Source organism: Gracilinanus agilis, chromosome 2 (genome assembly GCF_016433145.1).
Source record: "Gracilinanus agilis isolate LMUSP501 chromosome 2, AgileGrace, whole genome shotgun sequence".
In the NCBI taxonomy this organism is placed as follows: domain Eukaryota; kingdom Metazoa; phylum Chordata; class Mammalia; order Didelphimorphia; family Didelphidae; genus Gracilinanus; species Gracilinanus agilis.
This window is the reverse complement of record NC_058131.1, coordinates 414,374,259-414,393,598: the sequence shown is the minus strand read 5'-3', so window position 1 is coordinate 414,393,598 and position 19,340 is coordinate 414,374,259. Positions and strand designations below refer to the sequence as shown.

General features: G+C 41.5%; 1 protein-coding gene across 2 annotated transcripts in view; it reads left to right on the top strand.

The window, feature by feature from the left end:
- The first annotated feature begins 9,693 nt into the window (after positions 1 to 9,693).
- The window catches only part of CCDC85C (coiled-coil domain containing 85C), a 194,876-nt gene continuing 185,229 nt past the window's right edge, over positions 9,694 to 19,340 (top strand). The window contains exons 1-2 of one of the 2 annotated variants that reach the window (XM_044664592.1): positions 9,694 to 10,339; positions 10,394 to 10,480. In XM_044664592.1, the coding sequence (XP_044520527.1) occupies positions 9,694 to 10,339; positions 10,394 to 10,480 (733 nt within the window). Of the gene's footprint in view, positions 10,481 to 19,340 lie in introns of both variants that reach the window. The other variant, XM_044664591.1, reaches the window with a different exon arrangement.

Below are 19,340 nucleotides of genomic sequence, written 5' to 3'. Positions count from 1 at the left end.
TTTCTCTACATTTTCTTAAATGTATAGAGAGAAGAGAAATATTCTGTCTGCATAAGTAAAAGGTTTATGGAGCTAAACAGTCCTATACCCCTCTACAAAGGCATCTATCTATCTATCTGTCTGTCTGTCTGTCTATCTAATCATCTATCATTTGTCCATTAACTATCTGTCTGTCTGTCTACCTATCTAATCATCTAACATTTATCTATTTATCATCTATCTAATCACCTATCAACTCTCTCTCTCTCTCTCTCTCTCTCTCTCTCTCTCTCTCTCTCTCTCTCTATCTATCTATCTGCCATCTGTATGAGAGAAGGTACCTCTTTAAGTCACTCATATATCAGGTATACTGTGTTGGTGAATAAAAGACAGGGCTTTCAATCCAATTCTATTCTATTCACCAATCATTTATAAAAAACACCTTTCTCTTAATGTTTCAACTCATCTAGTTATGGTCCTAACTTTCTTCTCCACTCACTGTTAAAGTTTTTGATTAAGTTTTCTACTTGCTACTGATGTTCCTACCTCTGGAGAAGTAGTTACCCACTTTCTCCTCATTGACTTCTGACCCCACTATTCCAAAGTTTTTGTCAATGACCTCCCAATTACCAGACCTCTTGGCCTTATTCCCATCCTAATTTTTCTGATCTCTTTGTGCACATTTTGTTAGTTCGGTACTTTGTCCTCCTCAGCAGAATGATGTGTTGGGAAGAGCACTGGCCTTGAAATCAGGTTTTGACTTTATGAGCTATTTGACCTTGGGAAGTCACTTTATATCAGTGAGAACTCAGTTTCCTTATCAGTAAATGGAGATGATAGGGAAATAGATATAAAGTGTTTTGTAAACTGCAAAGAATGTGATTTAGGATTATTCTTAGCAGAATTGGAGTAAATAAATGGTCTTTTGCAGTTTAGACCATTGTTCTTTTTTAATATATTGTGTTGCTTCTACCATCAAGACTATCTATTTCATTCCTCCATAGACTATTTAGGGAGATTATCATCTTTCATAGCCATTTGTTTCCTGGAATACCACTGAAATATAATGAGAAAATGGCATTTGCTTGTGTGTATGTGCTTTTTTTTTTTATTTTTTAACTCTTACCTTCCATCTTGGAATCAGTACTATGTATTGGTTCCAAAGCAGAAGAGTGGTAAGAGCTAGGTAATGGGGATCAAATGACTTGCCCAGGACAACTAGGAATGTATTGTTGTCCCTGTTTTTTTGTTTTTTTGTTTTTTTTACCCTTGTACTTTGGTGTATTGTCTCATAGGTGGAAGATTGGTAAGGGTGGGCAATGGGGGTCAAGTGACTTGCCCAGGGTCACACAGCTGGGAAGTGGCTGAGGCCAGGTTTGAACCTAGGACCTCCTGTCTCTAGGCCTGACTCTCACTCCACTGAGCTACCCAGCTGCCCCTGTCCCTGTTTTTTTAATTAAAAAAGGGTACTTACTAATGGTTGATTACTAAAAGACAATGCTCTGAAGGTTGATGAATGAGATCCTTGTCAAAGCTCTCAAAGATCCTGTCCCATCCAGGTTTAAACACTGGCAGGAGACTGAAACCTGGACATTCATTAGACATCATTGAAGACTTAAAGCAATCTAGCCTTGTCATCAGGTGACAGGAAAGAAATCAATCTCCTGCTTTCCACTATTGAAGGAGAAGAATTCAAAGGAGAAACTTCAGTCTTTTCTATATGAGTAGGGGAAGAGTGCTTATATAGTCCTGAGTGAGAAATAGAGAATTTACCAGCAAGGAATATTTCCACTCTATTATTTCCACTCTTTATTTATATTCATATACCTTGGGACCAGCTGAGTGGCTCAGTGGATTGAGAGCCAGGCCTAGAGATGGGAGGTCCTAGGTTCAAATATGGCCTCTGACATTTCTTAACTGTGTGACCCTGGCAAGTCACTTAACCTTCCTTGCCTAGCCTTTACTGCTCTTCTGCCTTGGAACTAATACATAGTATTGATTCTAATGTGGAAGTTAAGGGTTTAAATATATATGTATATATATATACAAAATCATATTCCTTCCATCTCAGTGAAAGAATAGAGGGAAGTATCTTTTCATATCACTCCTTCCACACAAGCTTATTCTTTGTATATTCCGTATTGTATAATTTTGTCATGGTTGTTCTTTCCATTTAAATGATGCTATAAGAGGTACCAACCTGAAAAAACATAGTACCAAGAAAGCAGTTACAAAGAATATGTCTTTAATCAGTACAGGAGAGACAATGCTCTTATGGCCACTATACAGGGTCATACGCACACAACAACATCACTCTGAGCCAAGCTCTGAGACTCTGGGAACAATGTCTCCAGGAATAATCACCATGAATGGGAATTTCTTTTGAACTAAAGAAAACAACTTGAGGTTTTATTAATGCCTGAGGAATATAGCCAAAGAGAAACAACTGACTGGTTGCAATAGGAGCTTGGGAAAAAGGTTGTAGTCTGATGCTAGAGTATCTAGGAGAGACCTATAAAAGAAACCAAGAAAATAAAAAAGAGTACTTAAGACTACTACTATCATTCCTCTCTAGGTGCTCAATGGGTGCTTGATGACCTGTTGTTCAGTCTGGGACAAAGGGTCAGTCTTTCTTAAAAGACAAATTCTCATGGGACAAAGGTAAATTCGGGATTTCATAAAACAAGGTTGACATTTCCCTCTTCTGGTCATAGTGATTTGCCATTGACCATAACAAGGGACAAAGGGCAGTGTTCTCAGGAATGTTTGAGAGTGTTCCTCAGTTACCAAAAGTAGAAGGGAGACAAGTTGCTGAAACATGGACAATTGGCTTCTGGGGGCACTCTACTTTGGCACTCTCTATCAGCAGGGACACATTGACAGTCAGAAGATGGACACTCTGCTTTAGCAAAATTTTAATAATAAAAAAACTACCCCAATTTCCCACAATCTGTCATGTTTTTCAAGTCCTGTGGGTCAGATATAGTCTTTAGTGACCTTTTAGTTTTGTAAAAATCTCCCTTACAATAAACAGATTTTCAAACAGTTTCATTGTTGGAAAAGAAAATTTGGGAAATCTATAACCAAATTCTCAAATAGAAACTGATTGACTCTGGATATTTGCTCATAAGTCTGTATAGGTCTAAATTTACCTTAGGTAACATGGCTTAGACCCATGTTGATGAACTTATGGCACATGTGCTGGAGCATGCCAGAGGGGGCTGCTCCCCTACCCCTCTCCATGCATGGCCAAGGTCACTTCTCACTTCACCCATCCCTCTGCCCAGCAATGCAATGGCAGTGCTTCCTCCCTCCTCTGTCTGGGGGCTCACATGTGAGGTGAGTATTGCAGTTTCGGCACTTGGTCTCTAAAAGGTTTGCCATCACTGGTTTAGACTCATGACTTAGACCTAGATAGGGTCAAAACTAAAATTGTTTAAATATGGGACATATGTATGAGGGTTATCTTAATATATGTAGCTTGTAGGTGGCATAGATAGATATGATTTAAGGGCTAGCTCAGCTTTGTGGAGAGACAGTAAGAGAAAAGCTGTTATGGCACCAATAGTAAACTAGCTGAGGGAAGGAGTATGGAGTATCCAGAATTAAAGAAGACAAACCATCTTCTCTCATCTCCCCTTGAAGAGGGGAATTGAGCCAAAATCACATCTCTCCAGAACCTTTCATATCTCCTTAGGGATATGATGGTTTAGGGTTCAAAAAGTAAACTTTCCCTAATTCTCCTTAAGGTGGCTTACCTTCATTACCATAGCCTCTTCCTACTAAGGACTGCTAACACAAAAGATCATCAAACCAATTTATTGAAGGAAAACAGAAACCAGAGAAGTCCTATAGATTAAGATGTATCAAAGAATACAAAAAGTAAAAGATCTCTTTATTTGAAGCAATTTCAAACCAGGAAAGAGGTAACATTCTTATTTGGGGAAGGTCCAATCTCAGTAGTCTCTATCAATGTTAGCCTTAGAGGTCAAGGAACAAGATGGGGCTAGCTTCTCATAGCTGCTAGAGCCTTGGAGGACTGTAGAACACCATTCAGCAATCTCAGAGGAGCTCTGCTTTCCAACAGTCCAGTGATGGCAAACCTTTTAGAGAACTTAGAGATCAAGTACCCAAACTGCAACACTCACCGCATGTGAGACCCCCACCTTATCCCAGACAGAGGAGGGAGGGAGCACTCCCATTGGATTGCTGAGCAGAGGGGCAGGCCATTTGAGAAATGTCCTTAGGTATTTGTGGAAAAGGGGAGGGGGGCAGACCCCTCTGGCACACTCCAATACACATGTCATAGGTTTGCCAGCACAGACATAGTCTGTTGGCAGGCTGCAGGCTCTAGAATCACTTAAACTAATATATCATTCTCTCAAACCATTTGTAGTCACATCTCTTCTCCTAAGCACAAGACATTCTCTCAACAAAACTGCCCCAGGCTTGGGTTTGGTTACATGAAAATAAATTCTTTTGAAGCTTTTGTTTTCATGTCTCAGACATTTCTAGCTATCTAACCCCTTCTAACCATGTTCCTACCCAGTAATCCCTTCCCTCTAACCAAGAAAAAGTTAAACAAATCAACCCAAATAGCAATCTCCTTAGAATCATTTTATACTCAAAGTCTCCTAAGCTCTTCAATAAAAGAAGTATATTTCCTCTTCTCATCTCTTGGCCATTGCAGTTATAGATGAGATATCTTTTTTTATTTATTTTTTATTTTTTATTTTTTTAAACCCTTACCTTCTGTCTTGGAGCGTATTGGCTCCAAGGCAGAAGAGTGATAAGGGTAGGCAATGGGGGTCAAATGACACAGATTCTAAGGTGGAAGGTAAGGGTTTAAAAAAAAAAAAAAGTAGTAAGGGTTAGGCAATGGGGGTTAAGTGACTTGTCCAGGGTCACACAGCTGGGAAGTGTCTGAAGCCAGATTTGAACTCATCTCTAGGCCTGGCTCTCAATCCACAGAGCCACCCAGCTGCCCCCTTGTCCCTCTTCTTGATCCCATGAACCATAGTATACCAGGTCTTCCTATCCTCCATTATCTTTTTTTTTTTTTTTACATTTTTTTAAAAACCCTTAACTTCTGTGTATTGGCTCCTTGGTGGAAGAGTGGTAAGGGTGGGCAATGGGGGTCAAGTGACTTGCCCAGGGTCACATAGCTGGGAAGTGTCTGAGGCCAGATTTGAACCTAGGACCTCCCATCTCTAGGCCTGACTCTCAATCCACTGAGCTACCCAGGTGCCCCTCCTCCATTATCTTTTGAACTCCCTCTAAGTTCATGTTCATTGTTTCCATGACAGTATCTATCTAACTCAACTTTTGCTGTTCCTTTTTCCTTTTTCCTTCAATATTTCCTACCACTGGGGTCTTTTTCAATGATTCCTGTCTTCTCATGATGTAGCCTGAGAAAGTGAAAGGAATACTGAGTATAATAATTGGTTGGATTTGCTCAAGCCTCCATTTTTCTAGGGTTTTTTTTTTAAACCCTTGTACTTCGGTGTATTGTCTCATAGGTGGAAGATTGGTAAGGGTGGGCAATGGGGGTCAAGTGACTTGCCCAGGGTCACACAGCTGGGAAGTGGCTGAGGCCAGGTTTGAACCTAGGACCTCCTGTCTCTAGGCCTGACTCTCACTCCACTGAGCTACCCAGCTGCCCCTTTCTAGGGGTTTTTGATACATAACAATAATTCTTTGGGACTATAAGTTAAACTTGAGAAACAGGAACCTGCCAACTGACCCCTGCCCTAACTGTACCAACAGGGCTAGACTGAGAACAATCCTAAGAACCTTTCCTAATTCAAGACAATCATTATTTCACTAGAAGAGGCTCCAGAGATTTCAGATTATTTAACTATTATTAGCCTATCTCCTTGGGACCCCAAAAGTCACTCCAAAGAGTTACTGTCAAGAACTTGCTGTTACATCTGTCCCTCAAACGATAATCTTGTTTTCCCCTTCTTCTCTTCTTCATCTTTCAAACTATAAAAGCTGGTTAATTCTGTATCTAATGGGCTCCTCTCATTAGGAGAGGGATTCTTACATGCATGCTTGTTCTGGTGAGAAAAATACATTGAAATACCCCTTGCTTCTTCTTCAGTTTCTAGTTTCTTTCACTCAATTCAGTTCTAGTCAGGTGAGTCAGACACTGGGGAAGATAGTGGGTTGACAAGCCAAAGTATTCAAGCTTCTGTTTCAGTATTTGACCTTCTAGTGAATAGCCTGAATTAATTTTTTAAAGTATTAACTGATTTTATCTTGAAGGACTCTCAAAAAACCTTTTCCAGCTCCACAATTCGAAAGCATCCATTCTTAGCCTGCTCCATATCCCTTATTTATACTTTATTAGCCTGGGTTTCACCATCTAAAAAGTGAAGATAATAATACTTGCTATTCTCTACCTCCTGAGATTATTTTGAAGAAGGTAATTTATAAACTATGATCTTCTATAGAAATTTGTTATTACTATATCACTTTCCTTTCTGCATTAAAAAAGATACAGCTGTTGTTCCCTGAGCATACTGGGCTTAGAATTAGGGATGGAATAAAGATGAAATAATAAATTTCATAGTAGTTATAAATAATAGTCAAGGAGGGGACAAGGAAGGAATAACCAGGCATTTAGCCCTGGTTATTGCTGGTTAATTTTTGTTATGCTTATGTCCCATTTGTTACTCTAACTAGATTGTAATCTCTTTTAGGACTGGGACAGAACATTAGACATTTTTCCTTCAATTCCTGGATACCTTCTTCTGGATGTTCTCCAGCTCATCAACATCCTTCTTAAACTGTGGTAACCAGAACTGAAACCCAGTCTCCTGACTTCACACCTTGACACTCTTTACAGACATTGTGGTACACTGGAGACACAAATACAAAATCAAAACAGTTCATGTCCAGTAAAACCTCCAGCAGAAGGTAACATCTTAACAAAATCTTGAAAGAAACCAAGGATTCCAAGTGGTAAATAGAGGGAGTAAATTCCAGGCAGGAAAGACTGCTATTGTGAAGGAACCAAGCAGTGAGAGGGAGTATTCTATGTGAACAATAGTAAGTCCAGTTTAGCTGGAAGGAGTAAAGTGTAATAAGGCAGAAAGGCAGTATGGGAGCACATTGTGAGCTTTAAATGGCAGAATTCTTGATCCTAGATGTGAAAGGATCATAGGACCTGAAATTTAGGAAAATTACCTTGCTGGCTATGTAGAGAATTGATTGAAATGGGGAAGAGTCCTATTAGAAAGCTATTATAATAGTCCAGGCCAAAGGTGATAAGGCACTGAACAAGAGTGGTAGCAGTGGGAGTAGAAAGGAGGGGAACAATGCAAGCCTTGTTAGGGAGGTACAAATGACAAGATTTGGCATGTGCTGATATGTGAAGTAAGGTAGATTGAGGACACTTAGGTTGATACCTCAACAGAAATAAGGAAGTTCAGAAGAGGGGTGGGTTAGAGTAGAAAGATAATGTGTTCTGGCCATGAGTTTGTGATTTCTGCCAGACATTTCAGTTTGAAATACTCATAGGCAGTTGGTAACAGGGACTGGAGCTCAGAAGACTAGATTTGGATCTATCTATCTATCTATCTATCTATCTATCTATCTATCTATCTATCTATCTATCTATCTATCTATCTATCTATCATCTATATGAAATGAGATGATAATTGAGTCAAAGAACTGGTAAAATCACCACGTCAAAGGGTGGAGAGAAAAGTAAGGACTTGATATGAATGACATACTGCAAAAGAGACTTCTAAAGAGTGCTCAGACCAAGAGTCAAGAGAGCCAAGAGAGACAGACCGATGTCACAAAGTTCCAAAGCCCACAGGACTGAGGAAATGGAGTGGTCAACTGAATTGAATGTTGCAGAAAAGTTAAGAGCATCAGCCAGAGGTTTGATTAAACTTGACAATTAATTAAATTTGACAATTAAGAATTCATTGATCAGTTTAGATCTTAAGCATCTTTAAAAATTAAGCATCTTAGAGACCATCTGGTTAGCCTCAGTTTCCTGATTTGGAAAACGAAGATAATAAAATTGGCTCTACAAATAAAATTCGAAAGGATAGCTTTTGTTGCTGATGAGTAAACTGAGGCTCAGAACTTACTGAGTCAATCTGGGGCTATATCAACTCTCTGCCCTCACTTCACCTCACCCTCCCAGGTAAGAGAGGTACGAAGAGGAGTCTTCTACCACCAAGCCCCTCCTTCTCTCTCCGCCTTGCTCTCCCTAGCCGTCCGAACTATAGTCACATCAGCTGAGAACTCGGAGGCCGCCCCCCTCCTCCTGCCTCCCAGTTTTCCTACAGCAAAAAAACGATCTCTATTATTATTCGGGGCGGGCGGGGGCTTGGAGGAATAGGATCTTGGTAGGGGGTTGGGAGAAGCAGAATATCGAAATCGTCTCCTTTAAGACGAGGTCCAACCCTACCTTTCCTACCCCGTCCCAGGCCTATTTTGTACCTGTATTTTCAAAGCGCTTTACAGCCTTCTGATTGGCTGAGTGGGGGAGGGGCCGAAACATCTATTCTCTCGGAGCAGTAACTTGAACCTGCCGAGAGAGAGCAGGGGAGGGGAGCTTTGGGGCACAGGAGGGAGGAGGCATCCACAACCTGAAAAGACTCAACCATCTAGGCGTCCTCCCCCAGAGCCCATCCCGCCCCTCCCACACCCCCTCGGAATCACCCAATCGCACTAGCGTAGGGTAGGAGCCCAGATCCTCTCCACCTCTGGCGGAGCGCCGGGCCGGAGGACTCTAGGCGAGGTGCGAGTGGAGTGGGGGAGGTTACAAGGTGGGCTGGTCAGCGCTTCTCTCCGCCTCCTTTCTTTCAATCCTCCCTCTCTCCACCCCCCCTCCCAGGCCCCCACCAGTTCTCCCGCAGGCAGGCGGGCTAAGCCGGAGCTGTTCCGTTCGCTCCTCCCTTCTAGGGTAGGTGGGGCCGCCTCGGGCTCCCTGGGCTGGGAGGAGGGGGGAGGGGTCTCTCTGTCGGCGTCTCCTCCTCCTCGCGACCATAGAGCCGAACGCTTCGCCACCGGGAGCGGGCTTCTAGTGCATTGAGTCTAGCTAACCCGATAGAAGACAAGCCGGTGCAGGGGCGAAGCAGAAGCCGGAGGCAGGACGCAGCGGAGCCGGGACCTGCGTTCAGCCGTGCGGTGTTTGGGGGTGGGAGGCGGGCTAGGGCAAGGCTGCCACATCGAAGCAGATGGCGAGTAGGAACTGGTCCGGTGAGGGTCTTCCTCGGCCGCGGGGCCATTGAGACCTGCAGATGCCGGAGCCTTTCTCCAAGACTGACGAGCCCGCCCTTCACTCGGAGCAGTGAAATTTCTCCGCCTCTTGCCCGAAGCAAGAAGGGCGCTCCAAGCCCCAGGTGCGTTTTGGAGAGAAGCAGAGAGCCGTGCACCCGGAGCCCGATTGTCTACGGAGAACAGGCTGCTGTGTAGCCCAGAGTCCAGCAGGTGCCGGCTCTAGCTCTCTCACCCCACCTCCGGGCCAGGGGAAGGGACGCTGGGGGCGTCCGGCTGCTCCTCCCAGCCAAGGCAGAGGTGTTCTTTGGAGTGTGTTGGAAGGGGAGAAAAGCACAACTTACCAGAGATGCAGCGGTGACCCAGGAGCTAGTGTGAGGAAGCGAGAGAGAGGGGAGGAGGAGGAAAAAAGTCACTTCTCCGCCTCCTCCCCACCCTAAGGTGTCCAGCGTCTCCCAATTCGGATCCGCGATGGCCAAGAACACGTCGGAAGGGCCGGGCAAAGAGGATCTGAGCAAGGTTCCTGATGAGGAGCTGCTACGCTGGAGCAAAGAGGAGTTGGCGCGGCGGCTGCGGCGGGCAGAGGGCGAGAAGATGGGCCTCATGGTGGAACATGGGAACCTGATGAAGGACGTAAACCGGCGACTGCAGTTGCACCTCCACGAGATCCGCGGCCTCAAGGAGGTCAACCAGAAACTGCAGGACGACAACCATGAGCTGCGGGAGCTCTGCTGCTTCCTGGACGACGACCGGCAAAAAGGCAAGAAGCTGTCGCGCGAATGGCAGCGCTTCGGACGCCACACGGCCGGCGTGTTGTGGAAGGAGGTGGCCCTGTCCCAGCAGAAGCTGCGCGAGTTGGAGGCCCGCCAGGAGGCCCTGCTGCGGGAGAACCTGGAGCTCAAGGAGATCGTGCTCATGCTAGACGAGGAGCGCAGTGGCGCCGGCTCCCGCAGCTCCATCGACAGCCAGGCCAGCCTCACCAATCTGGCTGGGGGCTCTGGCGGTGCGGGGCCCCGCGACGTGGGCGACGGCAGCAGCACATCCAGCACTGGCAGTGGCGGCAGCCCAGACCACCACCATCACCCGCTGCACCCCCACGGGCACCTGCAGCCGCCAGGCCCCCAGCAGCCGCAGCAGCCCGCCGCCCCCGCGCCCCCCCTTCACAAAGCAGCGGACGCCAAGGCTGGTGCCACCAGAAGATCCTTGGACGACCTATCCGCGCCCCTGCACCATCGGAGCATCTCCAATGGACTCAACGGTAAGAAGCCCGGCTCTTTCTTTCCTCTCTCCAGGAGGTCTGGAAGTCACCATAAACCAATAGAGAAAGTGATTTGGAGGATTCCTGCTAGGGGAGAAGTGTTGGAGTTTTGGAAATTCTCTGGGGTGCAGACTTCTCTGGAACAATTCTTCAAATTCGTTTGTCTGTAGTTGGAAACTTAGGGCACTGTTCTTAACACCGGCTAGGTTGCCTGATCTTTACTAGACTTATAAGGGGTGTTTGGAAGAATGGCTACTTTTGTGGAGAGGGTGTGGATTTGGACTTGGAATGCTCTGATCCCTTTTGAACTTTCTGTAGTTTAGGACTCTGGAGTAATGTTCTTTTTGGGGGCTCCCCTGGGTTGTCTGGTCCATAAGAGGGCTTGAACCCCTGAGGGGTGGGCAGAGAGAACTACTTTCCTTGGTTTGTGTGTGGCTTCACCTGTTATCTTAATAGAAGCAGTTAGCCTCTCTCCCCTCTCTCTGCTTCCATCGCTGCCTCCACTCTCCCTGAGCCAGGAGAAGCCAATTTCTTTCTTAAATTTTGCATTGGTATCAAAGGGAGTTAAAGAGATGCCCAAACTGACTCCTGACACACTGCTTATATTTACATTTATTTATATTTAGAATGCCATGTGGGCTGTCCAGGCATAGGCTTGCAGCATGGAATGGGTGATTGTGTGTGTGTGCATGTGTGTTGGGGGGGGGAGGGAGAATTTAAGTTTAAAAAGGGGGTAAGCCTAGTCAGTTCAGGAAATCTCATAATTTGGGAGGAAGGCCTGAAGCTTGGTCAACCCCATAACAAAGGTTAAGGCTCTATGGATTTTAAAGCAGGTTTGGCATCTTTCTGGCTTTCCTAGGGAGTGGTAGTAGGTAGGTGGGAGGCTAGGGGTAATAGTGCTGCAGGGGATTTAGTGCGGGGGTGGGGGGGGGGAGCATTGGGCCTAATCAGTTCTGGGATTATTTGCTCCAAAGAAGGAAATTACTTTTAAAAAGAAAATGCAAAGAAGGCCCAGACTTTGAGCTAAAGCTGAATTCCTCTGGTCTTTGTTGACTCAAAATCCTAACATTAAAGTGAAGGCCACATTTGTCTGGAATAAAATTTACTTCATCCTTGCATGTTGCTTTCAAGGGAGGCATTTCCTTGATCACCACAAAACTGGAGTGATAGAAATTTTTTTTTAAATTAATTAGAGGGGTTAACCTGTATGATAGTTTGGTTTATTTCCAATTCTTATAAGCATTGCTTTCCTTCATGAGAGTAAAGGAATGTCAAGAATTTCAGCTCACATTTATTTTATATATATATAACATATCTGTACACACACATACCCATATATATTATGTGTATGTATTATAGTCCCTGGCAAAGAATAATATTGGTATTAGGTATAAAATGTTTTCATCTGTATTATCTTATTTGCTCTTATGAGGAAGTCAAATAGGAGTAGTTCCATTTTACAGATGAGGAAATGAAGAGAAGTTGTGAGTGTCACAAGTGAGAGCACATCCAAGAGATGTCTGAATGGTGACAGTTTAAGAAATATTTCTCCTTTGTGAAGAGAACAAGATGAAAGGAAGACATGGTTTCTCTGTTCAAGTGTTTGATGGATATTATGAGGTAGGAAAGGTTAGACTTGTTCTGCTTGGCTTTGGCAAAAGTAGGAGTATTTGGTGGAAGTAACTGGTAGGCAGATTAGAGGCTTGATATAAAGAAAAAAAACTTCTGGCCTCTGAAGAATGCCATGGACTTTTTTTTGGAGGTAGAATGGATTTTGTGTCATAGAAATTCTTCTACCTCAAATGCCTTCCTGCTTGTCAAGGATATTATAGAGAGAATTCTTGTTGGTTATAGACTGTAGTTAATAAGCTCTGAGATTTTGTGACTTACTTAAGGTCTCTTAGAAAATGAAGACAGTGTTATTTCTGTACTACTTCCTTGGTTTAGATGCTTAACATAGTATAACTTTAGTATAAACATTTTTCCTTTTTATGCACCAAAAACTCATTTGATGGGAAAAACAAAACAAAACCTTAGGATTTCAGATCAGTAAATACCTGTCACAACCTGTTTCCTCTTTCTCAAGTGATGCTTCTAACCTTCCAAGGTTGTATCTGGCTCTGCTTTGCCTCCTCTCCTCCTCTCCAGAGTTGTGATGGTAGTTCCTTGTTCTTCCACATTTTTCACTACTCAATTCTGGCTTCTGGGAGTTGTTCTAAATTATTTGCCTGCAGGTAAAGATTATACTCATATTTTCTGGTGTTCTTTAAAAGGCATTTTGGAAAATTAATGAAGAAAAATTTTTATTTTAGGATTGCAGCTCCTGTGATGAAAAGTGATTTCTCTTTAACTTGTTTTTTAAGTTCAGAAGTCAGGATTTATTATTTCAAGTTATCTGGTAAGCTGCCTGTGTGTGGGGTAGGGTAGGGAAGGGAGTGACAGGATAGTAAACAGAGGAATCCTGATTTGTTGTGACTGGGATAGCCCTTTAAAACCTTTTAATTCAACCCCTTCTTTTGGGCAGTGGAGGAAACAAGAGAAGTGACTCAAGTGACTTGCCTGAGTTCACATAGGTAGTTTCTATGGTAGTTCTTAAATGAGAAAATGAGTTACTTGTTCTTTAACTTGGCCTGGTGAAAGTTTGGGTTTAAATGGATATTTTGTTACATACTGAGGATTCTTCCATAGCTGAACTCTTTTTTGTTTCCAGTTATTTCCTATTCATTTTGGCTGTACAGAATTTCTAATTGTTAATGTCTTAATTATTCCCTCCCCCTCACCAAACAAACAAACAAAACCTTAAAACATTATAGAACACTCAGTATCAAGTTTTCTTTGTAGTAGTGAGAAGTGCTTGATTGTCCAGGGAAGATGTTGCAAGTAGGTAGGTAGAATGCCTACCTCTTTGTCCAGCCTCTGTTCTGAAGGTGAACATGAACTTTCCTTCCACAGTTATTTTAATTTGAGGTTGAGAATTTTATTAACTTAAACCAGATCTGTTCTTGAGGGTATGATTTCTTCTCATGCACATAATAGGTGCTTAATGTTTGAATTTAATTTATTGACTTTTTTGGCTGGTAAATTTTTTTTTCTTAAACCCTTACCTTCTGTCTTGTGTGTTGGCTCCAAGGCAGAAGAGTGGTAAGGGTAGGCAAAGGGGGTCAAGTGACTTGCCCAGGGTCACACAGCTGGGAAGTGTCTGAGGCGGGATTTGAACCTAGGACCTCCAGTCTCAGGGCCTGGCTCTCAACCCACTGAGCTACCCAGCTGCCCCCTGGTATATTTTTTGAATGAGGTAATTTATAATAATGATTTTCATTTCTGTGTAGTATATAGCATGTTGTAATTGTGAAGTATCTTCAGATCTATTATTTACTTTACTAATAAATTTATTAGACATCTAGGTGACCCTGTACGTAGATCAGCAGGCCTGGAGTCAGGAAATCCAGCCTCAGACAGTTAATAGTTGTTTGGCCCTGGGCAAGTCATTTAACCCTTTTTGCCTTGTTTCCTCATCTGTAAAATGAGCTAGAGAAAGAAATGATCATTCCAGTATCTTTGCCAAGAAAACTCTGAATGGGGCCATGAAGATTTGGACACGACTGAACAACAAAAATACATTTATTAAACACCTGTAGTGTATAGAGTTCAGTGTTAGACAGATGAGATTAAGAGTGTAGATATGCAACAATTCTGTAAATTAGATAGTTTTATCCCTATTTTACAACCAATTTGGTTATGGTTTCACTGTTTTAATCAGACCAGAATTAGAACCCAAATCTACTCTTCTCCAGGTTCTCTGTTTTTTTCCACTGCACCAAAAGCCAAGGAGTCACCTGTTATCATCTTAACATTCATCCAGAATTCCCAGAAGATCCAGAAATTAGATAAAAATGACAGTAGAGTCTTTCTGTTACATGATACAATGGCCATACAGAAAAGCAGTTTCATGATAGCAGGCTGCTGGATCATTGTGATGAGAGCACTTGTGTGCTTGATAGTTGGGCTAAATGATTTCAGATTTTCTTCTAGTGTTATTCCTCTATGATTCTGTGAAGCTAAGAATTTATTCTAATGTGCATGATGACTCAGTTTTGTTCTCTAGCTATAGAGGTGAGAATTAAACTGCTTTAAATTTCCTGTCCAGGGCAATGTAATTTCATCAAGCTTGTATAGCCCTTTCTCTTTGGTCTTCTATTTTTTAGGTAGCCTTAGAAAATTATGGTGACCTATCTGCATCTCAAACTGGAATTTTACCTCCTATGGCAGGGATCGGCAACCTTTTTGGCAGTGAGAGCCATAAATGCCACATTTTTTAAAATGTAATTTCGTGAAAGCCGTACAGTGCTCACAGTGCGTGCTCCTGTAACAGCGCCTGAAAAAAAATTGACTTTATGACTCCTGTAGAAAGAGCCATACGTTGCCGACCCCTGTCCTATGGGTTTCTATTTACTGTTTAGATAGACAGTTAACCTATAGATTGTGACTCTCTTAACTGTGAATCTAAATAGATGTCTGTCAGTTGATAAAACAGAACCCATAAGTCCTAGGCTAATGATGTCCATACAACTCTGTAATATTGGACTGATTCAGGTAGAAAAGACAAATCTGTAGCTTGAAAATGGCACCAATTTCAGAGAAAATGCATGGAGAAAATCTAGGAAATCCTGTGAATACATATGCACATATACCCTTTTCTCTGGCATTTTTGGACTGACAGAAGGAAACCTGGTTTGAGATAGTTCTGAGATAAGACCGGGATAGAATATTAGAACTAGGAGGGACCTTACCCAAGTACCTCATTTCCCAGGAGTCCAGGGAGGGAAAGCAACTATCCCAAGAGAATACAGTCTGGGTTAGAGTGGGAACTAGAACTCAGATCTCCAAATTCCCATCTCAGTGCTCTTTGTGCTATTATGCACTGTTCCCTAAGCTCAATGAAACCATGCCCTTCAGATTGAGTCTTGTGTTCTATCAACTAAGCTAGCCAGATCTTAGTGATGATAACAGAGTAAGAAAATCCTACTACTCCCCTTGTATATGTGTAATAACAGAGTAAGAAAATAAGATGAACTAGAAAAATCTAGTAAAATAGGTTAATTACTTGAGGAAATGGCATTTATTTTTATGGTGAAGCAATGTGTGGCATAATGAGAAAAATAATTGACAAATAATTGACTCTTGGGTTAAATCTGTGTTCGGATCCCCACATCTGACAACTTTACAACTTTTGTGACCTTAGATAAGTCACTTAACTTACTTGCGTCTTAGTTTCCTCATCTGTAAAAATGAGGGAGTCTGTGGAGTTCTCTTCTTATGCTACATCTATGATCACAGCTACAATCCAGTTTTTTTTTTCAAGTCAAGTTTTTGTGCCATTGTCCTTTAAATTAAAGAAACTTAGCCATTGCTCAGCTGGGATTACTTGCTTTTAAAGCTTGATTTAAAACTTTGAGAAGGAAAAAAGAGAACAGGGAAAATTTATTTAACAGAGAAGGGATTGGATGGTCTTTATCCCTCTGCTACTTTTTTAAAAAAGAGAACCACTCTGAATGAACCCTTTATTTCGTGCTTTTCAGCATGGAACCAAGGCCAAGACCTAAGTTACTACATGTTAGTCTTCCAAAACATAACCCAGTCCAGTGAACAAAGGTCAGTAAAGATTGATAGCCAGGGTTAGATAAGACTTTTTCTTTTTCCCAGACATAATCAGTGATGTTCCGATCACCTTACCACATTGGTATAAAGCCTTAAGCAGGGCTCCAGTGTCTACTGAATGTCTACTCCAATGTCACCTTTGGGCTGACATTCAATGCCTTCTATCATCTAGCCTCTGTCAACTTTTCCAGCCTTACCTCCTACTACTCCCCTTGTATATGTGTATATGTCCCACATATTGGACTTATACAGACTCTGCTTTCCTACCTTTTTTACCTAATTCTGTTACCTAAAATCACTTCTCTTGGTCTGCATCTTTACCAGCTAAGATAGTAATTATTAAAGATAGTAATTATTAAAGCACATACACGCAAAAAAACAGATTTGATCATGTCCCTCCCCTTCCTTACATGTTCCAGTGGTTCCTGTCTGCCTCTAGAGTGAAATATAACTTCTCTGAGGTTTGGCACTTGTAACTTTTTTCAATTTGACTCAATCCTTGCCATCCTGAATTATCAAGAGAAAGCTCAATTCTGTTAATAATTACAGTGGAAGAAGGCTGAGGGAGTGCATGATATATTTGACAATCATTTTCCTCAAAAATTCTGGAGATAGAAACAAGTTTGGGTACTTAAATGGTTAATACAATTATCTGGGAAATGCCGTATGTGTAATAGATCATTTCTCCAATGATGTTGGACAAATGAGGCATCAAAAATAGGTATGTGGTTCAATTATTTTTTGGTTCAGATTTTTAATTTTGATTTCATTGATGTAGGGAATCCCCAGTGACAAAATTCTCTATTTGGATGATACTATTATCACTACCACCACCACCACCAAAACAAGTAGTTGTTCCTACTTTATGCCATGCACTATGCTAAGTACTTCACAAATATTATCTTATTTGATCTTCACAACAACCCTGGGAGGTAGGTACTATTATTATCCCCATTTATAGTTGAGAAAATTGAGGCAATAGAGGTTAAAGTGACTGGTCCAAGGTTACAAAGCTAGTAAATGTCAGAGGCCAGATTTAATCAGATCTTTCTGACCCCAAGCTTAGCATTTTAACCACTGGTTCTATCCATTGTGCCAAAGACTTACAACCAGTTCTACAACTTAGAGAGTTGTCTTGGGAGCACTGAGAGGTCAAAATGACATATATAGGGTTACACAGCCAGTTAAGTATACTTCTCTCTCCTTGCACTTTATTTTCCTCATCCTGAAAAGGAGGAAGGTAGACTGTAATTTCTAAGGCCCCTACTCCTTGTTACATTTTTACTCCTCCAAGGAATTCAATCCACATAGATCAGTAAGGTTAGCTTTATATTATCCTGGGTTTCTCTAACAATTCAAATCATTGAGGTAGAAGGTGAATGGATGTAGGATGTAACCTTGGTACCCAACAACTATGATCAATACAAAATGACCTTAGGCATAGCCATGACACAATTTTCTCACAAATAATCAACTTGACTTTGGAAACAAAGATCTCTTCGATCTCAAAGTATCAATAATTTGACTGGTCTGTTTTAAAGCATGAGATGTACCTAAAGGTCTCACAGTAACAAACCTCAAAGTATACTATACAAAACAGTAATTACCAAAATTATATGGTGCTTGTTAAAAATAGGACAGTAGATTAGGTACCTGGTTCAGAACATAGTAGTGTAGTATTCAGTAAACCCCCAAACCTGAACTACTAAGGTAAGGATCCATCATTTGACAAAAAACGTTTGGGAAAAGGAAAGCAGTCTTATTGAAATTAGATTGAGGATCATCAGTTCATTTCATGTACTCCAAATAATCTCTAAATGAATATATCATCTAGATCAAACAGGTCTGGGGTTCATTGTTATTTCTGATGTTCTTGGATATATAGGGTGTCGGGCTATTCTCGCCTGAGTGGTGAAAGTGTTAGTACAGTAATGTAGTTCCTCACAACTTTTTGTGAACTGAGATTTAACTAGTTAATGAATCTACAACTATTTATATTATGTGTTATATGCTAGGCATCAGAAAGGGTTAAAAGAAGACCTTACAATCTGCATTTAAAAATTCAGTTCTAAAGTAAATAATAAAAGAGCTACACTAGCATGTAAATTATTAGGTGATACTTAAGTTTATTTTCAAGCATTAAGTATTTTTTATTCACTTGTCCCTTTTCTCTTTCCCACTGAGCAAACAAAACAAAGCAAAACAAAACAAAGACAAAAAAAGCCCAACAATTCTCTCAGTATGTATTAGGTTTTAATTTTAAATAAGAGTAGAGCCAAAAGGATCTCTACCGATGTTTGTTTTAAAATAACCACCAACCCCAAATAGTATTTTTTTGTGCTTTAAAGTCCTTTCTAAGACTCCAGTGACTTTGAAATAGCTTCATAGGGCAATAGTATCCCCATTGGTGCCTCTATCTATCCATCTATCTATCTATCTATCTATCTATCTTCTCTGTTTATTTGTTTGCTTGTTTATTTATTAACTATATTTTTAAACCCTGACCTTCCATCTTAGAATCAATAGTGTGTATTGGTTCAAAGGCAGAAGAATGGTAAGAGCTAAGCAATGGTGGTTAAGTGACTTGTCCAGGGTTACACAGCTAAGAAGTATCTTGAGGTTAGATTTGAACCCAAGACTTCCCATCTCTATGCTTGGCTCTCAATCCACTGAGCCATCCAGCTGCCCCTCCCCCCTTATTTATTTTAACCTATGTGTGAAGGTGTTTATTAAAAATCTTTTATGTTATTGGGGCAGCTAGTTGGTACAGCAGATAGAACATGGGGTTTGGAATCAGGAAGACTCATGTTTATGAGTTCAGATCTGGTCTTAGACATTTTACTAGCTGTATGACCTTGGGCAAGGCTCTTAACCCTCTTTACCTCAGTTTCCTTATCTGGATGGATACTTGAGAAGGAAATGACAAACCACTCCAGTATCTGTGTCAAGAAAGCCCCAAATGGAATCATGAGGAGTTGGACATGACTTAACAACAACTATATTTACTTGTTTATCTTTCTACCTATCAATCAAAAAAAAAAATCTGTTCTGTTTTGAATACTGGGCTGGGTCCTATTGGAATTATGGAAGTGTAAGACATGGTTGCTGTTCCTAGAAGGACAAAACTAATAATACACAAGAAACAATTAAAAAAACAATGAAAATGCAAGGCTGTGCAATTAAGTGCAAGAGAACCAAATTG